The 22,136-nt window shown below is 31.2% G+C and overlaps 1 protein-coding gene across 9 annotated transcripts in view; it reads left to right on the top strand.

Annotated features, from left to right (window-relative positions):
• LOC127734454 (amyloid-beta A4 precursor protein-binding family A member 2-like) overlaps positions 1 to 22,136 on the top strand; it is a 97,700-nt gene that overhangs the window by 9,570 nt on the left and 65,994 nt on the right. The window contains exons 5-8 of one of the 9 annotated variants that reach the window (XM_052244336.1): positions 8,809 to 9,084; positions 10,031 to 10,122; positions 11,440 to 11,470; positions 18,438 to 18,559. In XM_052244336.1, coding sequence (XP_052100296.1) covers positions 8,809 to 9,084; positions 10,031 to 10,122; positions 11,440 to 11,470; positions 18,438 to 18,559 — 521 coding nt within the window. Of the gene's footprint in view, positions 1 to 8,808; positions 9,085 to 10,030; positions 10,141 to 11,439; positions 11,486 to 18,407; positions 18,560 to 22,136 lie in introns of all 9 variants that reach the window. The other 8 variants (XM_052244333.1, XM_052244335.1, XM_052244331.1 and 5 more) reach the window with 8 other exon arrangements.

Genomic DNA, 22,136 nt, shown 5'->3' with positions numbered 1-22,136 from the left:
ATTTTTCTAGTTTCATGACAATAACTTGTGTGTAAGTGTATGGATCTTTATGAAATTGTACTACAAGGTTCCATATCACAAAGGGAAAGCTGGAATTGAGTTTGGGGGTAATTGCCCAAAACATTAAGGAATAAGGGGCCAAAAAGGGGCCAAAAATAAGCATTTTTCTAGTTTCCAGACAATAACTTGTGTTCAAGTGTATGGATCTCTCAGAAATTGTACTGCAAGGTACCATACTACAAAGGGAAGGCTGGGATTGATTTTGGGGGTAATTCCCTCTAAATTTTAGGAATTAGTGGCCATAAAGGGGCAAAAAAACAAGCATTTTTCTAGTTTCAGGACAATAACTTGTGTGTAAGTGTATGGATCTTTATGAAATTGTACTGCAAGGTTCCATATCACAAAAGGAAAGCTAGGTTTGAGTTTGGGGGTAATTGCCCTAAACGTTTAGGAATTTGGGGACAAAAAGGGGCCAAAAAACAAGAATTTTTCTAGTTTCCAGACAATAACTTGTGTTCAAGTGTATGGATCTCTCTGAAATTGTACTGCAAGGTACCATACCACAAAGGGAAGGCTGGGATTGATTTTGGGGGTAATTCCTTCAAAATTTTAGGAATTAGGGGCCATAAAGGGGCAAAAAAACAAGCATTTTTCTAGTTTTAGGACAATAACTTGTGTGTAAGTGTATGGATCTTTATGAAATTGTTATGCAAGGTTCCATATAACAAAGGGAAAACTAGGTTTGAGTTTGGGGGTAATTGCCCTTAATGTTTAGGAATTTGGGGCCAAAAAGGGGCCAAAAAACAAGCATTTTTCTAGTTTCCTGACAATAACTTGTGTTCAAGTGTATGGATCTCTCTGAAATTGTACTGCAAGGTATCATACCATAAAGGGAAGGCTGGGATTGAGTTTGGGGTGATGAATCATAAGGGGGTTCAAAAAATTTGGTGGGGGGGATTTTTTTTTCCTTTTTTTTCTTTAAAATTTTCCATTTTAAATTGGTTATTTCTGATTTATATATAAAAGCAAATAATAATGATATGGTTTGAATAGGTAAATTAAAAATCTTTTAGTTCTTAGACCACATTCATTCTGTGTCAGAAACCTATGCTGTGTCAAATATTTAATTACAATCCAAATTCAGTGCTGTATCAAGCTTGAATGTTGTGTCCATACTTGCCCCAGCTGTTCAGGGTTCGACCTCTGCGGTCGTATCAAGCTGCGCCCCAGCGGAGCATTTTATTTTTATAAGATGAACAAAGATAAACAACACATGGTGCATTCTGACTCATTCATACACAATTTGTGGCAGTGTTAAACCAGTTTTACATGCACACAAACCTCCCCTTTTGCCTATCTAGACACATTCAAACCTGCTATAAAGGTCGCCTCTTTTAAGCAAAAACCTGTCTTGTCAGGTCACCCCCATTTTGTCCCTATTTTGTATTACCTATACATTTTGAACCTTAATTCAAAGGTCCCCTCTCATATACGGTCAGTTTTCTCTGGTCCAAAGAGTGACTGTTCTACATTACAAAGTTTTGACAATTATTTGTAAATGTTCATAGGGCTAACAACTACTCGGTTGTGAAATAATGGTGAAAGAAGGAGAAATTTGGAGATATTTTATTAAAAGAGTGAGATATCAAAACTTTGGATAAATATGGTAGGCTTCCACATGTTAATGAATAACTGGTCATATACATTTTAGTTTTGGTTTCTACATGGCTATACAGTTATATAAATACCCTTGATGCAGGAATATTTGCTGATTTTCAGTGCTCAATATCCAGTCAAAAGCAACCATTTTCATAAAAAAAAAGAAAAATTTATTTGTTCATATTATTTTCATTCAGGAATGTTTGTAGGCATCTGATTTATTGAGTCTGGAGGTCACTTTTGAAAAATGAGGTGAACCAGGAACATATATATTGACGGGACTTGACACTACCTGATTGTAGTCGATTTTATCGTCGTGCCATAGTTAATAAAGATACGATACAGAAACGGACATGTGTTAAAAACGGACTCGCTATTATCCTAATAATTTCTGATATTATCAATAAAATGTCATTCAAACTAGTTTTATAGTGATGCTAGTGTATCAAACTTGTATTCTGTCACTTCAAATTTGTTAAAATCGCAAGCATTTCATTACAGAATTGTGCAGAATGCAAACCAGGTAATAAAAAAATGGCGGCCATTGCCGCGATGATTTACAAATTCCCAAACTATTATAAAGCACTTCACATCAAATAAATCAAACTTATTTTGGTAATTTTATATGACAAAATATATTTACTAAATGATAAAACTTGTATTTATTTACAATTAGAGTTATGTGGTTTATTTGTTGAGCAGTTCTGATAGTTTTTCAGCCAGACGCTACCAAAATCCGTAAATCTCGGGAAGTCTCGGGGAGTCCGAGATTTTATCAATTTTATACTGAAAAGCGTATCAGATTCATTTCCCGTTAGATATACTGTTCCCAGGGTGAACCCATAGTTTGGAGAAGCATAAATTAGAAAAATTTGATGATAGCCAAATTAGATTAGCAAATTTTTGCAGATACAGATATTTTTAATTATAAGGACTAATGGAGTTTGATACATTCTTAGCAATAAAACTGTTAGTATTACTTTTAAATGGTTACATAGATTTGCATGGAAGATTTGTTAATAGATTATAGCTTTAGTTGTAAAGTAGTTTGACTAGAAAAAGATAAAGAAGTATAATGTTAGATAATATCTGTATGGATATATAATTTGGTCAAGTTAGAAAAATATTAAAACTGTAAAACAAAGGGTGTATTTAGCTACATATCTTTCAGCCTTTAATGTGTGTTATAAATATTAAACAATCTTCATGATCTAGGGGATCGCCGCGATATAGCCTTTTTGTGCTAATGCGGAGTAAAGCAAACAACAATCAATCAATCAATCATGATCTAGGGCATCTTGGTTTCATTTTGCTGTTTCCATAGGAGAATAAGACAGTATTTTTTTTATTGAATACCAGGTACATGAACATGTATACCCATCATTATGAGAAATTTTTGAATATGTCACTCTGTAAGACTACATGTTCTTGGTAGTCCAGAACATTATATTAGAAATTACTCCAACAAAAATTGTGATAATTAGGGAAGACACATAGTACTGTAAGAAAGGAATGCTCTGATATGTAGAAGTTTGTAGGAATATGTTTGATGACGTGATGTGTACATGTTTAATGAATGCAAATTTCTCTTTGTTTTTGAATGAAAAATGTTTAAGAATTTACTGACTATGCATGTAAATTCCAAGCTTATCCTATGAATAACAAATCAGTGCATATTACATGCATGTTTATTTGTGTCACTAACTCGAGTTGAACAATACTGGTCATGTCTTGTAACAAGTTTGACCCATAATCTGAGAGAGAAACTAGTTTCTATACTAAACATTCTATCTTTTGTTGGACTTTCTTTTATTCACAGAACATATCTTTTCATTGACAGATTCCTTCCACATTACTTCAATTTTAGCATAGGATTGTACGGGGAAAATTTTAGCATAGGATTGTGAAGGAAAAATAGTAATGGATTGAAAATAAGAATTTTGTATTAAACTAAGTAGTTGAAATGTACAGCAGTATCCATTTTGACTTTGAACATGAACAGAACATCATTTTACATGTATAGATTCCACCACTGCATCAAGTTTTTTACGATATTTCTCCACTTGAGACAGTTAAATTTTATAATTTAAAACGTGAGGCTTGCCGATCTTTTTAAATATTTTAAATTTAACTGTTGAGAGTGGAGTAATATCCTTATACACGAGATATAGTGGTGGAATCTGTTTCTTTAATGATTTTAAGACGATTTCTAAACAAGTTTATCCTTCCTCTTCAAAGATTTGCAGAAAGTTGTGTTCTTTATATTTGAAGTCATCAGGCATGGTCACCTTTTTATACGACCGCAAAAAAATTTTTGTGGTCGTATATTGGTATGACGTTGGCGTCGTCGTCGTCGTCGTCCGAAGACGCATTAGTTTTCGCACTCTAACTTTAGTTTAAGTGAATGGATCTCTATGAAATTTAACCATAAGGTTCAATACCACAAAAGGAAGGTGGGGATTGATTTTGGGGGTTATGGTACCAACAGTTAAGGAATTAGGGGCCAAAAAGGGGCCAAAAATAAGCATTTTCTAGTTTCCAGACAATAACTGTGGAATGGTGTATGGATCTCTCTGAAATTATACTACAAGTTTCCATACCACAAAGGGATGGTTAGGATTTGCTTTGGGGGGTTATGGCTCAAACCGTTTAAGAACTAGGGGCAAAAAAGGGGGAAAAACAAGGTTGTCCTGGTTAATGGACAAATACTTTAGTACAAAACATAATTTAAAGCAGTGTAAGGGAGATAAATCAAAAACATCATTGAAATTATCTCCCTTACACTGCTTTTAAATTATGTATAAAGTAATGGTTAATGAACAATTAAGATAATTTAAAACAGTGTAAGGGAGGTAATCCAAATACAACGTTTTGGTTACTTCCCTTACACTGCTTTTAAATAATGTTTAAAGAAATGCATATTTATAAAGGAAGACCAGTAAAAATATCTGCAAATGTTGCATCTTTTTTTTAACAAAAAAATCCATATGAAAGATTTGACACTATATTTTAAATTCTATTATGAAATAGATTAAGTTAGCACTATGTTAAATTTAAATGGGTAATTATGGTTGCAAACTCCATTGGAAATTTGAATTGAGATAATGACCATATCTTGAGGGAAAGAATTTTTTTGGGAAAAAAAGGGGGGGGGGGGTAAAAAGAAATTGTGGGGGGTCAATTTTTTCTCATTTCAGATTTCAGAAATTTAAAAGAATTATTCTTCAAATATTATTTTTTTTTCAAATTTCAAATATTGAAAAATTTCAAGAAGTAATCTTTAATTGCACAGTATGGCGCATTAGATTTGTAAAATCTTTGACCACATTTAATTATTTGTTATGGCGAATCTAACTGTGTATTTAGATTTTTAATTTTGGGTCCAGTTTTCAAATTGGTCTACATTAAGGTCCAAAGGGTCCAAAATTAAACTTTGTTTGATTTTAACAAAAATTGAATATATGGGGTTCTTTGATATGCTGAATCTGAACATGTATTTAGATTTTTGATTTTTGGCCCAGTTTTCAAGTTGGTCCAAATTGGGGTCCAAAATTAAACTTTGTTTGCTTTCAACAAAAATTGAATAAATGGGGTTCTTTGATATGCTGAATCTAACCATGTATTTAGATTTTTTATTTGTAGACCCCGCTATCAAATTGGTTCATATTGAGGTCAAAAGGGTCCAAAATTAAACTTTGTTTGATTTCATCAAAAATTGAATTATTGGGGTTCTTTGATATGCCAAATCTAACCGTGTATTTAGATTTTTAATTTTGGGTCCCGTTTTTTAAATTGGTCTACATTAAGGTCCAAAGGGTCCAAAATGAAACTTTAGTTTGATTTTAACAAAAATTGAATTCTTGCGGTTCTTTGATATGCTGCATCTAAACATGTGTTTAGATTTTTGATTATGGGCCCAGTTTTCAAGTTGGTCCAAGTTGGGGTCCAAAATTAAACTTTGTTTGATTTCAACAAAAATTGAATATATGGGGTTCTTTGATATGCTGAATCTAAACATGTATTTAGATTTTAGATTTTTGGCCCAGTTTTCAAGTTGGTCCAAATTGGGGTCCAAAATTAAACTTTGTTTGATTTCAACAAAAATTGAATATATGGGGTTCTTTGATATGCTGAATCTTACCATGTATTTAGATTTTTTATTTGTGGACCCCGCTATCAAATTGGTTCATATTGAGGTCAAAAGGGTCCAAAATTAAACTTAGTTTGATTTCATCAAAAATTGAATTATTGGGGTTCTTTGATATGCCAAATCTAACCATGTATTTCGATTTTTAATTTTGGGTCCCGTTTTTTAAATTGGTCTACATTAAGGTCCAAAGGGTCCGAAATTAAACTTAGTTTGATTTTAACAAAAATTGAATTTTTGGCATTCTTTGATATGCTGAATCTAAACATGTGTTTAGATTTTTGATTATGGGCCCAGTTTTCAAGTTGGTCCAAGTTGGGGTCCAAAATTAAACTTTGTTTGATTTCAACAAAAATTGAATATATGGGGTTCTTTGATATGCTGAATCTTACCATGTATTTAGATTTTTTATTTGTGGGCCCGCTATCAAATTGGTTCATATTGAGGTCAAAAGGGTCCAAAATTAAACTTTGTTTGATTTCCTCAAAAATTGAATTATTGGGGTTCTTTGATATGCCAAATATAACCGTGTATTTCGATTTTTAATTTTGGGTCCTGTTTTTTAAATTGGTCTACATTAAGGTCCAAAGGGTCCAAAATGAAACTTAGTTTGATTTTAACAAAAATTGAATTCTTGGGGTACTTTGATATGCTGAATCTAAACATGTGTTTAGATTTTTGATTATGGGCCCAGTTTTCAAGTTGGTCCAAGTTGGGGTCCAAAATTAAACTTTGTTTGATTTCAACAAAAATTGAATATATGGGGTTCTTTGATATGCTGAATCTAAACATGTATTTAGATTTTAGATTTTTGGCCCAGTTTTCAAGTTGGTCCAAATTGGGGTCCAAAATTAAACTTTGTTTGATTTCAACAAAAATTGAATATATGGGGTTCTTTGATATGCTGAATCTTACCATGTATTTAGATTTTTTATTTGTGGACCCCGCTATCAAATTGGTTCATATTGAGGTCAAAAGGGTCCAAAATTAAACTTAGTTTGATTTCATCAAAAATTGAATTATTGGGGTTCTTTGATATGCCAAATCTAACCATGTATTGAGATTTTTAATTTTGGGTCCCGTTTTTTAAATTGGTCTACATTCAGGTCCAAAGGGTCCAAAATTAAACTTAGTTTGATTTTAACAAAAATTGAATTTTTAATTTTTGGCATTCTTTGATATGTTGAATCTAAACATGTGTTTAGATTTTTGATTATGGGCCCAGTTTTCAAGTTGGTCCAAGTTGGGGTCCAAAATTAAACTTTGTTTGATTTCAACAAAAATTGAATATATGGGGTTCTTTGATATGCTGAATCTTACCATGTATTTAGATTTTTTATTTGTGGGCCCGCTATCAAATTGGTTCATATTGAGGTCAAAAGGGTCCAAAATTAAACTTTGTTTGATTTCATCAAAAATTGAATTATTGGGGTTCTTTGATATGCCAAATATAACCGTGTATTTCGATTTTTAATTTTGGGTCCTGTTTTTTAAATTGGTCTACATTAAGGTCCAAAGGGTCCAAAATGAAACTTAGTTTGATTTTAACAAAAATTGAATTCTTGGGGTACTTTGATATGCTGAATCTAAACATGTGTTTAGATTTTTGATTATGGGACCAGTTTTCAAGTTTGTCCAAGTTGGGGTCCAAAATAAAACTTTGTTTGATTTCAACAAAAATTGAATATATGGGGTTCTTTGATATGTATTTTGATTTTGGACATTGGACCATAATAGGTAAATTAAAAAGTTCTTAGACCACATTCTTTCTGTGTCAGAAACCTATGCTGTGTCAAATATTTAATCACAATCCAAATTCAGAGCTGTATCAAGCTTGAATGTTGTGTCCATACTTGCCCCAACTGTTCAGGGTTCGACCTCTGCGGTCGTATCAAGCTGCGCCTCAGCGAAGCATTTTATTTCATGATGTCACAATAAGAAATTCAGAACAAATCAAGAAAATTTGACATAATTGAAATTTCGACCAATCATTTGTCGAGAACAACGTTTTCTCTAGAGATGAGAAGTATTTTTCTCACACCGATCGAGACCTCTAAAAATAGCATGCAAATTAGAGAAGCAATATTCTTAGCCAGTCAGTTTTTATAATATGTGTGAGAATCAAAATTTACTGATGTTATAAATTTATGATACATTTATCTGTGTGTTCATTTAGATAATTTTTATTTAAAGTAAGATCTACAAAAATAAGGGAATTGCATTGAAACTGTTTTATTAAATGCATGTTCATTTAAACTTGTTGAATTGAGCATTCAAGGCAAAAAATGGAGATTGGTATAGGAAATGCATTTTACTGTGTGGTACAGTGTTTTATTTGGCTGAAAGAAAATGATATTTACAAGAATATATGTACATAGGACACCATGCTCCACTTGCACAATCACATTTCCATGTTTAGTGAATCATGTAATCTGGCTCCAAACCTTAGTTTGGTATACATTTTTAAAAGTTCACATCAAAAGTATTTTAAGTTTAATCCTTTCCTGTAAGCTTATTGATAGTTACCAAAATTTTGCAAAATGTGAGTCATTGAAGATAGGACTTTTTATATATTTTGGGAACATTCATTTAAAGAAGGGTTTTATAGAACAAATAATATTGAAAACAGGTTATTTGAATTTTAAATTTATACCAACAATTAATGTTTTTGTCTGAATATGGAACTATGCAAAAAAAAAATTGATTGAGCTTCGGGCCTGATTCCCCCAATTTTCTCAATAACATTTCAGAAATAGTTAAGGAGGAAAATTGGGATTATATAAATAAGCTAAGGATGTTAAGAAGGGGACACCTCTTTTTATGACAGGAATCATGTTTAATGTTAACAACCAAAAAAAGGAAAAATATATATCTTATTAAAAACTTATTTCTGCTTTATAAAACCCCATTAACTTTGAAACTGTTGTCATATATAGATTAAATAGCCAAACTTCTGTTCTTTAGCATGATCTGTTAAACCTTGCATGCTTCTTTTGTTTTAGGCTATGACTCAGATGATGAAGAAGATAATAATACAAAAAGCACACGTCGAATCCGTGGCAAAAAGTATGTCTCGCTCCCAAAAGACGATTCATTTGATCAGCATAGTCACAGAGTTAACGGTGCAAATGGTCATCACGTGAATAATCACCAAAAATCAGAATCTGTTGAATATTATATTAAAAAGACTCATGAAGGGTCTGAGACTGATTCTGAATATGGTAGTGATAAAGAAAGTCCATCCAAAACAAGTTACGTTAAGGAACGTCAGCCTGGAGGTATACAATGCATGAAGTTGTTTGTATTTTCAATAAATCTTGCTTACATTTTACAAGCTTTATTCCATGAACCGCTTTTAATCACTTCAGGGAAATAATGGACAAAGGCTAAAAGCAAATATGTTTTGATGCTAGCAGTTGTGTGTACCCGTAATTGTTTTCAGGAGTGAAAATCTGCTACCCAGTATACAAAAGAAAACTTGATGTTTCAGAATTTCACAGCTCAGTTCTGGAGATACCAGTTAAACAGTCTCTATTTGCATAAGCATTTGCACGCATTTGTTTGAACATTAATATTTTTTTATTTGAATGACTTTGGTATTTAACATAGTGCTTTCTAGGTAGATAGAAATGAATTTATTCTTTGATAGATTGTGACAAGTATCTTTGCATGAATCCGATTTCAAATTTGATGTCCTGCATTAGTTGCATTTGCTTGCATGGTAGCAAAGTTTGAAAAGATTTTACTGTAGTCTCTTTGTTCACTCTTGTTGTCAGAGTAAAGAAAAAAGTATCATTCACTTATAAAAAATTACCTATATTTGAGGATGCGGAGTGTATGGAAACATTGGAAAGCCTGTATGTCACACAATTCATCTCTGCTTACTTAAATCAAAAATTTACAATGGTAGTTGTTGTACTTAAATTGTTTTCTTTTCTATTCTTGTATTGTTTCTGTATATGTATATTCTTGAGGAATAGAGAAAAAAGAGGTCAATTGCATCAAAAACAAACAATCTACTGGTAATGAACATGAAAAGAAATCGTATAAGGAAATGTATGTACAATAATGCAGAAACACATGATGCAAAATATTGTATAAAAACCAAAAATTGTATATTGCCAATGAGATAAATCAATCACTATATAAAAAAAATTAAAAGTTGCTTAAAGTTTGGGTGGAGATTTTATCAATACTTATGCCATGTATATGTTTATATTCTAGATTATGATACAGACGAAGAAACCGATCATCTTTTACAGAAACAGTATCAGAAAGATCAAAATGTTGACATTCCAGAACTGTCACAACCCCCGGTAAATAGAAGTGCTCAGGTAAACACACACACACACACAACGAAAACACACATTCAGAATCTAATCAAACAATAAAAGTCACTAGATGTGAATAGAAGTGCTCAGGTAAACACACACACACACAACGAAAACACACATTCCGTATCTAATCAAACAATAAAAGTCACTAGATGTAAATATAAGTGCTCATGTAAACACACACACACACAACGAAAACACACATTCTGAATCCAATAAAAATCACTAGATGTAAATATAAGTGCGCACACACACACAACGAAAACACATATTCAGAATCTAATCAAACAATAAAAGTCACTAGATGATAAGTTATTTTATAGTTATATATGTAACAATACCTTGATAGTTATTTTTTTTCTAAAGTAATTCTCAGCCTTGTCCTTTGCATTTGGAAATAGTTGGTTACTCGTGGGGACAACACATTTTTGTCCTTCGCATTGAGAAATAGTTTGGTGTCATGTGGGGACAACACATTTGCTATTGTCCTCATAGCCAGTAAAAAAGTGTATACTATTTCTGTAAAAGTAATAAAGCTGATCACAGATATTGTTAGCATCCTCCAGAATTTGGTTAATTGTATGAAAAAGGGGATGTGGCTAAACATCAATGAGCCAGAAACCCAACCACAAAAATAACCAAAAGTCATTTAGAGGCAACATTCAGTCTTCAACAAAAGATAAGTGTCTATAAAATATGTCAATCTCTAAATTGTCCAGAGTGAATAAATTAAACAAAAAATGATCAAAATCTGCCATCAATGCCAAATTCTCCAAATGACAAAAAACTATTAAGATTTGACCTAAGACACACTACTGAAGAGGTTTCTGACCTGGAACAGGCACATAAATATATGATGTGGTTTAAGTAGTTTTTTTTTTTAAATATTTCAATCCTGCCCCTGTTTAAGAGGATTAACAAAATGTACATAAAATATCATGAAATAAAAACCAGTACAGCACTCAACTCCAAGATAAAGGTATAAGGGATGACAAAACACAGAATAATACACAAAATATACTATACATGTATTAAAGAATGCTTGCAGTTAAACAACATGATTAATGCATTCTTTTACAAAAGAATCTAGTGCTTTATGTTTATTGGCTTTCACTATTCTGCACCAGCATTTGTAGTCAGAGGAAAGGAAGTTCCTGATGACTTTTAAGACATTCCTTCTAAATAATTTTTGCAGGCTGAGAAACAAAGATCTGTTGCTAAAGATTACTATTATTTTATGTTTTGTATACTGAGAAATGTAGATCTTGTGCTAAATATTCATATTATTATCTGTTATAGGCTGAGAAACGTAGATCTCGTGCTAAAGAAGGTGAGAGGCAGTCATGTAAGATATCAAATTTTTGTCTAATCTGTATTACCACTTTAGCTTCATGCTTCAGCTGTTGTTTTTGGTGAGTTAACAGATCTAGACAAGGATTATTCTTTTCTTGCTCTACACTTAAATTAGTATGTACAGTGCATCAACAAAAGGATTTGTCACCTAGAATTTTTTTTTTTAAATTGTTTTGAAGGCATTACTGTTTAGATTCAGGTGTTGAAAGATGGAGTGGTGTCTGAAGTTTCTTTGTTTATTTGGTCATAATATAGTCTTTAATTGTCTGTTTTCTCATGAACATGCATAATATTTTTTACAATTTAGTTTTGGTTAAAATGTGTAGCAAATTGCTGCACAAAAACTTAAACTTAAGGTTATATCATCAAAAAAAGATAACAGTACATAACAAAATTATTAGCAAATAAACACCAAAACCTATGATGATTCTGCTTTTGTTGATACTAAGTTCATTGAAATCTGACCAGAAATAACCCCACAATAGTTTTTCGAAAAAACATTATTTTATATGAAAATCACAAGTGACGAATACTTATGTTCATACACTGTACATCATTACAGAAATCCTTCCCAATAAGAGAAGATGTAATGAGGGATACACATCAAATATACCCTACCCAGAAGATAAAAAAATTAAGTGGGGGAAACACAAATTTCCCCCAGAAAAAATTTGCAAGGGACAAATTCTCCACTAGAAAAACATTATGTGAGGACATAAATTTTTCCCATTAGGAAAAAATTAGTGAGAGATCACCATGTGTTAACTGTCCATGTATCCTTGGATTTCCCTTCAATCATGGGTTCCACCATCCAATGGCATCCATATGAGCAAGCAACTTTTCTCTTATCTTTTGATGGATTTTGTTCACATTTGGTATTTTGCTTATATGATATAAGCATGAGCATATTTTTATTTTATTTGTTACATTATCATTACACGTTTTTAAGACTTATTATTGACTGTATATTGTTATTTACTAACAACACTCAGAAAAGCACATGAAAATAATGTTTAAAAAATGTTTCAGATAAGAAAATAAAAGTAGTTGGTTCACTAACTCGTAATTTTTGCCCTAAAAATGTGAAAATTTTTCACTACGAAAATGTTGTGAAAATTTGAAGAAAACACATGCCATAATGTCCAATAGTTTCGCAGCTAAATATTTATTTACCAAATGCGTCATTAGTGACGTATTTGTGACGTCATAATGTATGTGAATTTTGTAAAATCTTGATTTTATTCAGAATTCTGCAAAATTTATGACAGTTTTCTGAAAAATTAACAGTGGCGCCACCCTTCGCCAACAAATATTTTTGCTGAAATATTCTTTATATACCATATTCTTTACATTTTCAACAAAAATTTCATTGGGCGAGGGGTGGCGCCACCTAAAAAAATCATGAATTAGGGTGGAAAAAGTTGAAAATATCTTTAAAAATGGACGAAAATGAAGTCTTTTCCTATTTTAGACTAATAATTATATAGATAGAAGCAGATTTACAACTTTTTCTTATTATACTTTCAAATATAATACATTTAGCAATTCATACACATTAGATTTACTTTAATAATTAGAGTTTAAAAAAAACACCTTTACAGGGCCTTTTATTGGGGTTCCTGTCTCTACTCCTTTGATAAAAATGTAATAATTTAATATACTCTAACAGGAAATAATGTGTAAGAGTAAACATATTATTGAACAGTACTCAAACAACCAGTAGTTGAACTAAACATTGGCAAACATTAAGTGTTAAAAGAAAGATTGCTTTATTTTACAAAGGAAAAAAACTAAACCAGGTTCAGCAACATTAACCAACCTTGATGTAATTAATAGTCATTAAATGTATGATTTCCTACTTTTGATTGCTCTGTTTTCTATGTGATTTAATCAAAAGCAGCGGTATTGGTAATGTTTTTTAAAATTATCATTTGTATTAGTAGTACAATATTACCGGTTTAGGATAATCATGTATTGATTTTGTATTTTAAAATTCAGAGTTTTAAAGTTAGAACTAGCAAAGAACAAACATCAAAACAAGTAATGTTTTGGAATGTCTTCCATATAACTTAAAACTTTCCTTTATTCACAAAATAAATTCTGTAGGTTTGAGTTAATGAGTCCAAGTACAAAAAAAAATGTTTGTTTCTTTGTAAAAGTTATATATATATAATAATAAAAATTTACCTTATTATAGTGATTTCGATGAAAAAAGATTTGATTTCATTGAAACATTTCTATTGTACTGAAGTTTGTAAATGTGCCCAATGACTGTGTTGTCTTGGAAGCTGGTGCAGATCTCGTCAACCAATTACAGCTATGGTTGTCATTTGAATCTTCCAAAGGACTTGGAAAGTAACAATGCACATGATTTACTGGACTTGAGGTCTGTCAAGAGCCCTGGTGATTCTTCCTTAAGTTATACCTATTTCAATAAAAATTTACTAATGGGTCACTTGAAAATGCTAAATACATTCTAATTTAAAGATAGGCTTATGATAGTTACAAATTTTGTAACAACAAATAATTCTTTTCTATATACTTTCTACAGATTTTTTTCTAATAGATATTAAGATTACAATTTTTTTTTCTGTATCATTTGATAGCTGTATTTTATAATAACTTGCTTATCTTTAAAGTCATGGGTATTTTATATGTCTGGTTTTGATAGACTTGTACAACCAACTGCTATCGTTCTTTACTGAATAAAGTAGTTCAGTCTATTATTGATGTTTAACGATATTAATACTATTATTTCTTCATTGAGAAAACATACTTAATCTGAACAATATATGGTAAGAGTTGTTATGTAGAAGGCCCTTGCAGCCCTGCATATGAGTGAGTTTCATAAAACTGTCGTTTACAGCTTTACTTGCAAATTAAATTTTATTTTATCAATTGTAGATAATTATATTAGAAACTTATGTTTGGTTTAGTTATTGAGCACAATGCTTTCTTGCAAAAAATCTAAATTTAGTAAAAAAAAAATTAATGGCTGTATAGATATATACTGGTTGTTTCTGCTTTAAGTGTGAGAAAATTTAGCAAAATTATAGTACATCAAATACATATTTTTAAATAAATGATCTGCAAAAGTCAAACAACCAGATTTTATTGGTATTTTTTCTGTAGTTTGAGAGTTGATGCACAAATACTGTTCAATTTTCTTGATTCAAAATAGCAGTTCATATAAAAAAAAGGGTCTATTAGTCTGTTGAATTCAAGCACTTTCTCCAATGATCAAAAATCTTTGATAATACACCAATGTTTAAGGTTCTAATTCATTTATATTTGATAATGAACACAAAGTTTTAACTACATAACTACATTTAAATATTTTAATTGTATATTGTTGAAGAGTATCATTTATTAACAAGAGAATTTATATCAGTACAATTTAGAAAGAAATAATAAAACCATTTGTTTGCATGAGAGTAAAAGATTCCCATGTACAGAACTGTTAAGTGGGTTATTTTCACAGTCTAAAAATCAGGCACTGATTCAGGTTTTGATGTAAGGGGGGAAGGGGGAGTGGTCCTTAGATTAAGAAATAAGAGGACCTTATGAAGACACAAAATTATCTGTAATTTTAAATTTTTTACATATTTTTTTCTTATTTTAGAGGGAAGTGCTTGATGGGTTCACCCTCATCTGAATCTGTGCCTGTTAATTTCATGAAGTTCAAGAGCAAAACCAGTAGGCAATGTTTTATTTATTACATTTTGTTTTGTCCTTGAATCTGATCTTCCTATGAGATAAAATTGACTCCAGGAGATAATTCTATAATTTCAATTTGAATTGCGTAATTAGTGAAAATTATCCACTTAACAGTATGATTGCACATGATTCCATCAATGTGACCTTTTAATGATCAATTATTTTACCATTTATTTCCATGCAATCCTGATCATCTACTAACATAATAATTTACACTTTTTGGTAAGTTGTATTAAACAAATATAAATGCATGGGGTTTTTGCTTGGTTGTGGTTGTGAGAAAAAAAAACTGTTTTATTGCTTTTATTGATTACTCAGTTATGATATTTATTGTGTTGATTTATTATATATCATTTATAAACATTATCTCTTCTTATTTGAAACAGAATTTATTCATTTATTTCTTGCTTCTTTTGGAAAAAAAACTACAAAATTTCTTTGATGCATTTTTTAGTTATTAGTTATTGATCTTTTCACCTTTTTCTATCACTCTTACAATTTTTAACCCAAATAAGAATTGAGTTTTCAAGTGAGTTAATTTACTTTCATGCAGTCATGAAAACTAGTGATCATATAATGGTATATATCTATCACATCTCAATCATTTGACATGGATGACCTTCAATTGTTACTACTGTAAATGAATACAATCATAACAAACTATCACTTAAGCCCATCAAAACTTGGAATTAGAATTACTCTTAGAAACAATAAATAAGCCTGCAAAACAACTTATTTTATGTGATCCTTGAGACAGATTTAACCAACTCTGCTATCATCCACCACATGACTTCTTTAAAGGTTAAGTAAGATGCAAGTACAAAAGTCATGAGTTTAGCTCTATTCAGAAAACTTCGGTAAAGTCTCACTCTGTAATAATTTTCATTATGATTCAACTTTTGTTAGTGCCAATTGTTGCATCAAAATATAGACATGATCATAAAATGTTGACATTCATTGTTTACAATACTATCCAGCATAACAAATGTGGTTTGGATGCTGTAAGGATCAAGAAACAAAAAAAACCTTGATATCCTTTCCTAAAACACACATGACACTTGGTCAAACGAGAATTCTTATTAAATACAATACACAGATCTTATAATTAAAAAATATTTTACAAAACAGTACCTTGGTTTAGAAGAAGTGTCCATATTTAGCCTGGCAATGGCAACTTCTAAATATTAAATATATAGAAATAAAAAAGAGGCTTATCTACTGACAAAATATGTCTATGTCTTCATTTTTGATGATGTGCAATTTTTTTTAACAAAATGGGTATTATAATGCTGTTAGCATGTGAAACAAAGATTGTTTTAATTTTTTAAATCATCTATTTTAGCTTTTTTGTATGATAAATCTCGCTTTTTATTATTACATTGTCACACTTTTTTGAAATTCTAAAAATATATTGAGTAATCTTTATAATGCATGGCTGTTTATTAATCATTGGTTAAAAATTTCTTTATGCATGTTGGTCTTTTAACATTTTTAGTCATGATTATTAAAATGTTTGGACTTGTTTAATTTTTCAGTTTTTATACAGATTGAACTTATATACAATATATTAGAGTTGGTACTCTAGTATGGGGGGTTGTCTGTTGTTGAAGGCCGAATGTAGATCTATTAATATCCATTTTAGTTTAACTTGATTGAAGTTCAGTTCTTATGTTGCTTTCTCATTGACAGTTACCCTGTATCTTCCATTGACATTTACCCAACATCCTCTAGACATTAACCCCATATCTTCCATTGACATTTCCCCTCAAATTTTTCATTAACATTTACCCAACACCCTCTTGAAACATCTACCCCCACTAACCATTGACTTTTACCCTCACATCTTCCATTGATATTTACCTTACATCATCCATTCACATTTACCCCACATCTTCCATTGACAGTTACCCCACATTTTCCATTAACATTTACCCATATTTTCCATTAACATTTACCCCATATGTTCCATTAACATTTACCCTACATTTTCCATTAATTTTTACACTCTATCTTCCATTAATATTTACCCTGCCATCTACCAGTGACATTTACCTGATATCTTCCATTGCCATTTATCTATATTTTCCATTAACATTTACCCCACATTCTCCTTTGATATTTTAACCCCATCTCTTCTTTTGACATTTACCCAATATCTTCCTTTGACATTTTCCCCACATCTTCTTTGACATTAACCCCTCATTCCCAATTGACATTTATCCCAACAATTTCCTTTGAAATTTACCCCAACATCTTACATTGACATTTACCCAACATCTTCCTTTGACATTTACCCCCACATCTCCCATTGATATTTAACCCACATCTTCCATTGAGATTTACCCACATCTTCAATTTACATATACATCACATTTTCCTTTGACTTTTACCCATATTTTCCATTAATATGTAACCCACATTTTTCATTGCCATTTTCCCCACATCTTACATTGACATTTATCTTGCATCTACCATTGACTTTTACCCCATATCTTCCAATGACATTAACCCCACATTTTCCATTGATATTGACCCCATATATTCCTTTGACACTTACCTTCAAAATCTTTTATTGAAATTTACCCCCACATCTTCCATTGACTTTAAAATTCTAACATAGTTAAATTATTCAGCTTTTTTCTGTAAGGTTAAGGTGATAGAATGAACTATTATACTATTAAGTCATACTGAAACAATGTGGTTCACTTAACTGAAGACTGGTACTGGATGATTGTCAGTGATATTTATAATTGATTGCTTGATCGTTATTTTTTGAGAGACAAATGTTTCATGCATATTATAGACAAGACACAAAGGAACAACTGACTAGTTAGTCAGATCTGAAAAATTGGTGGACTGCTATAGAAAAGGATTTGACTGTCCCTGAAAATATGGGTACATTGGGCAGGATCAGAATATAACCTTATAAAAGGTCACTATTTACATCTGAATTATAGTTCTGCAGTGGGAAAATTTGACTCTAGCTGCTAAATCACATACACGGTTTAGTTTGAAGTTTGTATATAAAGTTAGTTTTACGGTTGATGTAGAAATAGATTTGCCAATAAAATTTAGTTGTACACATGTATAATGTATGTAAGTTTATAGTACTTTATGAAGTAGCATACTTTATTGTAATTTTTACCTGAAAATTTTAAATGGTGATATTTTAATAATAAAGAGTTTTATGTTTTCAGCTTCTGTTTATGATCCTGAAAATCCATCAGTTTTGATAGAGGGAGTACTGTTTAGAGCTCGTTACTTAGGATCTACACAGCTGATCTCTGAGGGACAGCCATCAAAAGCCATGAGGATGATGCAGGCTCAAGAAGCTGTAGGAAGAATAAAGGTATCAATATAATCGACTTTACATAAACTTGGCTCATTAGCTCATCAGAGTATTTATGATAAGTGATCCTTAGATTTCAGAGGATCAGATATTTAATAGACTTTGTCTTCTGATATTGCTTAAAAGCTCATTTAAAACATTACCGAGTACACTGAATAGTGGTCAATCAGATTTTAATGACTGTCATCATCTTTTCATCATGTAATCTTTGTGTTAAACATCATTTAAAGAAGCATGTATGATGAAATCACTGTCACTAACAATTCTTAGATATAGTCTTCATTATTTGCAAATTAGAAACATTAACTTTTTCAGCAGTAGTCAAGATAATCATTTTAAAAACTTGTGTTTTGAAATGTAACTAAATATCTAACAAAAATTGTAGTTACAGTTAGAGTATTATAAAATGGTTCCTTTTAAACTATATCCAGGATTAGTATTCTAGCTATTGTTTAAAGATTGGTTACATTTAAGTTGTACATTTGTTTTTGTATAAATATACAAATTCCCATGATTGTCAACTTTCCAATCAGACAGGAATGGTGAAATGAGTTTGACTGCTTGTAAATAACAAGTTTCAAGTAATTTTGAGTTTTTTGAATATTTAATTTTATCACTCTTGACAACAGATCAAAGTAAATGTAAACATATAAATATAAACAAGTAACAAGGGTGAAAAACGGAAAATTTATTCAGTGCAACGGTCACTTTCTTTAATTCAAGTTCAACTTAAATTCCCAAACATTTTAATAGGTATTAACCATTTCCTCTTTAGATGAAGCTACCTCTTCCAAACACTGGACATATTCTGAAAATGTGTGTGACTGTGTGTAAAGACATGGAATGTGTGAACACTCCTTGTGTTGAAAATAGTGCATGTATTTAGTAGAAAATGTGTATATTACAAGAATAGCATGTGATTTGGCACCTATGACTTCTAAGATGAATTCAAATCAAATTGTTTACATGATAATTTTAGTAAAAATTTTCTCTTAACCATTTTAACTTTTGTTTTTTTCATAATATAATAATAATAAGATGTGGTAAGATTGCCAATGAGACAACTCTCCACAAGAGACCAAATGACACAGAAATTAACAACTATAAATCACTGTATGCCCTTCAACAATGAGTAGAACCCATACCACATAGTTAGCTATAAAAGGCCCTGAAATGACAAATGTAAAACAAAACAAAAGAGAAAACTAACTAAGACTGCCTTACATGAATAAGATTAAATGAACCAAATTTCAGAGAGTTCTGTGCTTAGGTATGGCAGTTAGTAATGAAAATAAATTTTGATTTGAATTGTCGATTTTGACATGAACGAATCTGAAATGTCTTGACAGAGAAATGAATGGATCAATGTAAGATTGAAGAAAGGATATGCTTCCATAAAAGTCTCTCTTAAACCTCTACCACTCCCTCAAACCAAATGAGTAGGTGTGTAGTCATTGACCACCATGAAGTTAAAAATTCACCTGTTATATACTCTTCATATACCGATTTTGACAAGTATTAAAACTTAACATTAAAACTGATATGAGTGAAAATTTGATATTTTCTGAGGTTTTATGTTGTCATACAGATTGATGTATTGCTACTCCTGCATTATTGATGTGGAGATTAATATGATTTAATATTTTCCTTTGTTTACCAAGGCATCGGTAAGTGCATGAATGTTGTGTAAAAATGTTGTTAGCATGTTTAGAAGGGAAGTTTAATTTTACACTTTGTACAAATTTTAAGAGACATTGAATAAAAAAATTCATTTGTTTTAATCTATCATTTTCTGTTTGTTAGACAAGAACTAATATTTGCATTGAAAGAATATTGTCAAATATTATGATATTATTACGTGAGTATTTCTGTATTGGCCTTGTTATTGGTTCGAGGCTTGCTGTATTGGCCTGAGGCGCAAAGTTATGCCCCTTTGAACTTATTGGCCTCAATATACTACTGCAACAGTTTGTCATCGCAACTCCTCTGAAACCACAAAATAGAATTTCATGAAACTTTGTAGATAATAAGGACATACTATGTAGATGTGCATATCGACAGGAAATTATGATTCAATTTTTTTTCAAGGAGTTAAGCTCCTTTGAACTATACTACTGCAACAGTTTGTCATCGCAACTCCTCTGAAACCACACAACAGAATTTCATGAAACTTTGTAGTTAATGAGGACATACCGTAATATGTAAATGTGCATATCCACAAGAAAATTTTTATCAGTTGACTTTTGTAGAGTTATGAGTCTTTGAACTTAGGAATCTGATGAGATTTTGTTTGTCAGGTGACAATGTAGGGGGTGGGGTATGTGAGCGTGCTCACAAAGGTTCTTTAATTAATTAACAACTGTAATAGAAAAAAAGGGATATGGGGTAAAGGATGCTGTGTTTATCAGGTTTTTTTTTGTGTTTTATATCTTTTCACAAGATTTTGAACAGGAACTATCCCAATCTGAGTTTTCTTTAATAAGCTGCAATGTCAAATGATCTGATGCTGTTTCTAGGTGTCTTCTACATTTTCTCTGTTCTGGAAACTGAGGATTTGTTCAACCTTTTCAGTCACTATAAAGTGTTACAATTCATATTTAGATACAACACATAAAATAGTAATTGGAAAGGTACTGCCATTGCATGAGAGATTCAGAAACAAAAAAACAAAAATAATAATTGGGCGTTGTACATGATTACCAACAAGATGACTATCCGTAGACCAACTGACCAAAGAACAAAGACTTGAACAATTACAGGTCCTCATGTTGTCTTCAACAATTCATATTCAGACTAGTGAAGAATATTTACATGCAAAGTGAATAATTTTTATTTCCTGGTTGTGATTGGGTTTTTTTTTTCATTTCCGGTTAAGGTAACGAACTTTAAATCATCAAAGATATGCCTGGTACAGGTTGAAAAATAAATGACACCTTACAAAGCCATAAGGAGTGAAAGTAAACAGTAAACCGAGTTGCACCTATAAAACTGTAAAAATGTTTAAAATAGTTATAAGGTCGACATAAAATGACCTTAGCGATAATCTACAGACTGGTTGCCCAAACCTGAAAAAACTAAATAGTCTACTGACAAAAGGCCTGTTTAAATGAATGTGACCGTCTTCAGCCTGAAATATTGCAACACTGAACATGTACACATGTTTATCACTGTCTATGTCGTGTGTAAATAAACAACATTTTACATTACACGTGACTTTCAATCTAAAAACCAGAGACATTGCGAAATCCTGTTTTGGCTGGATCAGAACTCGGCCAATATGAAAAAAATCCATATTGTCCGAGTTATTCTGTATTGGTTGAGTTGACACTTTTGTATTGCACAGGAAGTTTGTACCATATTAAGTCCAATAACAGAGAAGATAATTAATATTAAATTGTTCAGGTCTTTTTGATTTCATTTTAAGAAGTATTGATATCATGTATTGTTGATAGGTTACCATTAAATTAGATTATAAAGAGGCACTTATGTTTTATAATTAGTTAAATGCACCAGAAGTTGTCAATGTAAGTTTTCCTGTTAATGGTTACCATGCATACGAAAAATTATGTTTGGAAAC

Source organism: Mytilus californianus, unplaced genomic scaffold (assembly GCF_021869535.1).
Source record: "Mytilus californianus isolate M0D057914Y unplaced genomic scaffold, xbMytCali1.0.p SCAF_3, whole genome shotgun sequence".
Taxonomy (NCBI): Eukaryota; Metazoa; Mollusca; class Bivalvia; order Mytilida; family Mytilidae; genus Mytilus; species Mytilus californianus.
The sequence above is the reverse complement of the archived record's forward strand: the minus strand, read 5'-3'. Positions and strand labels throughout refer to the sequence as shown.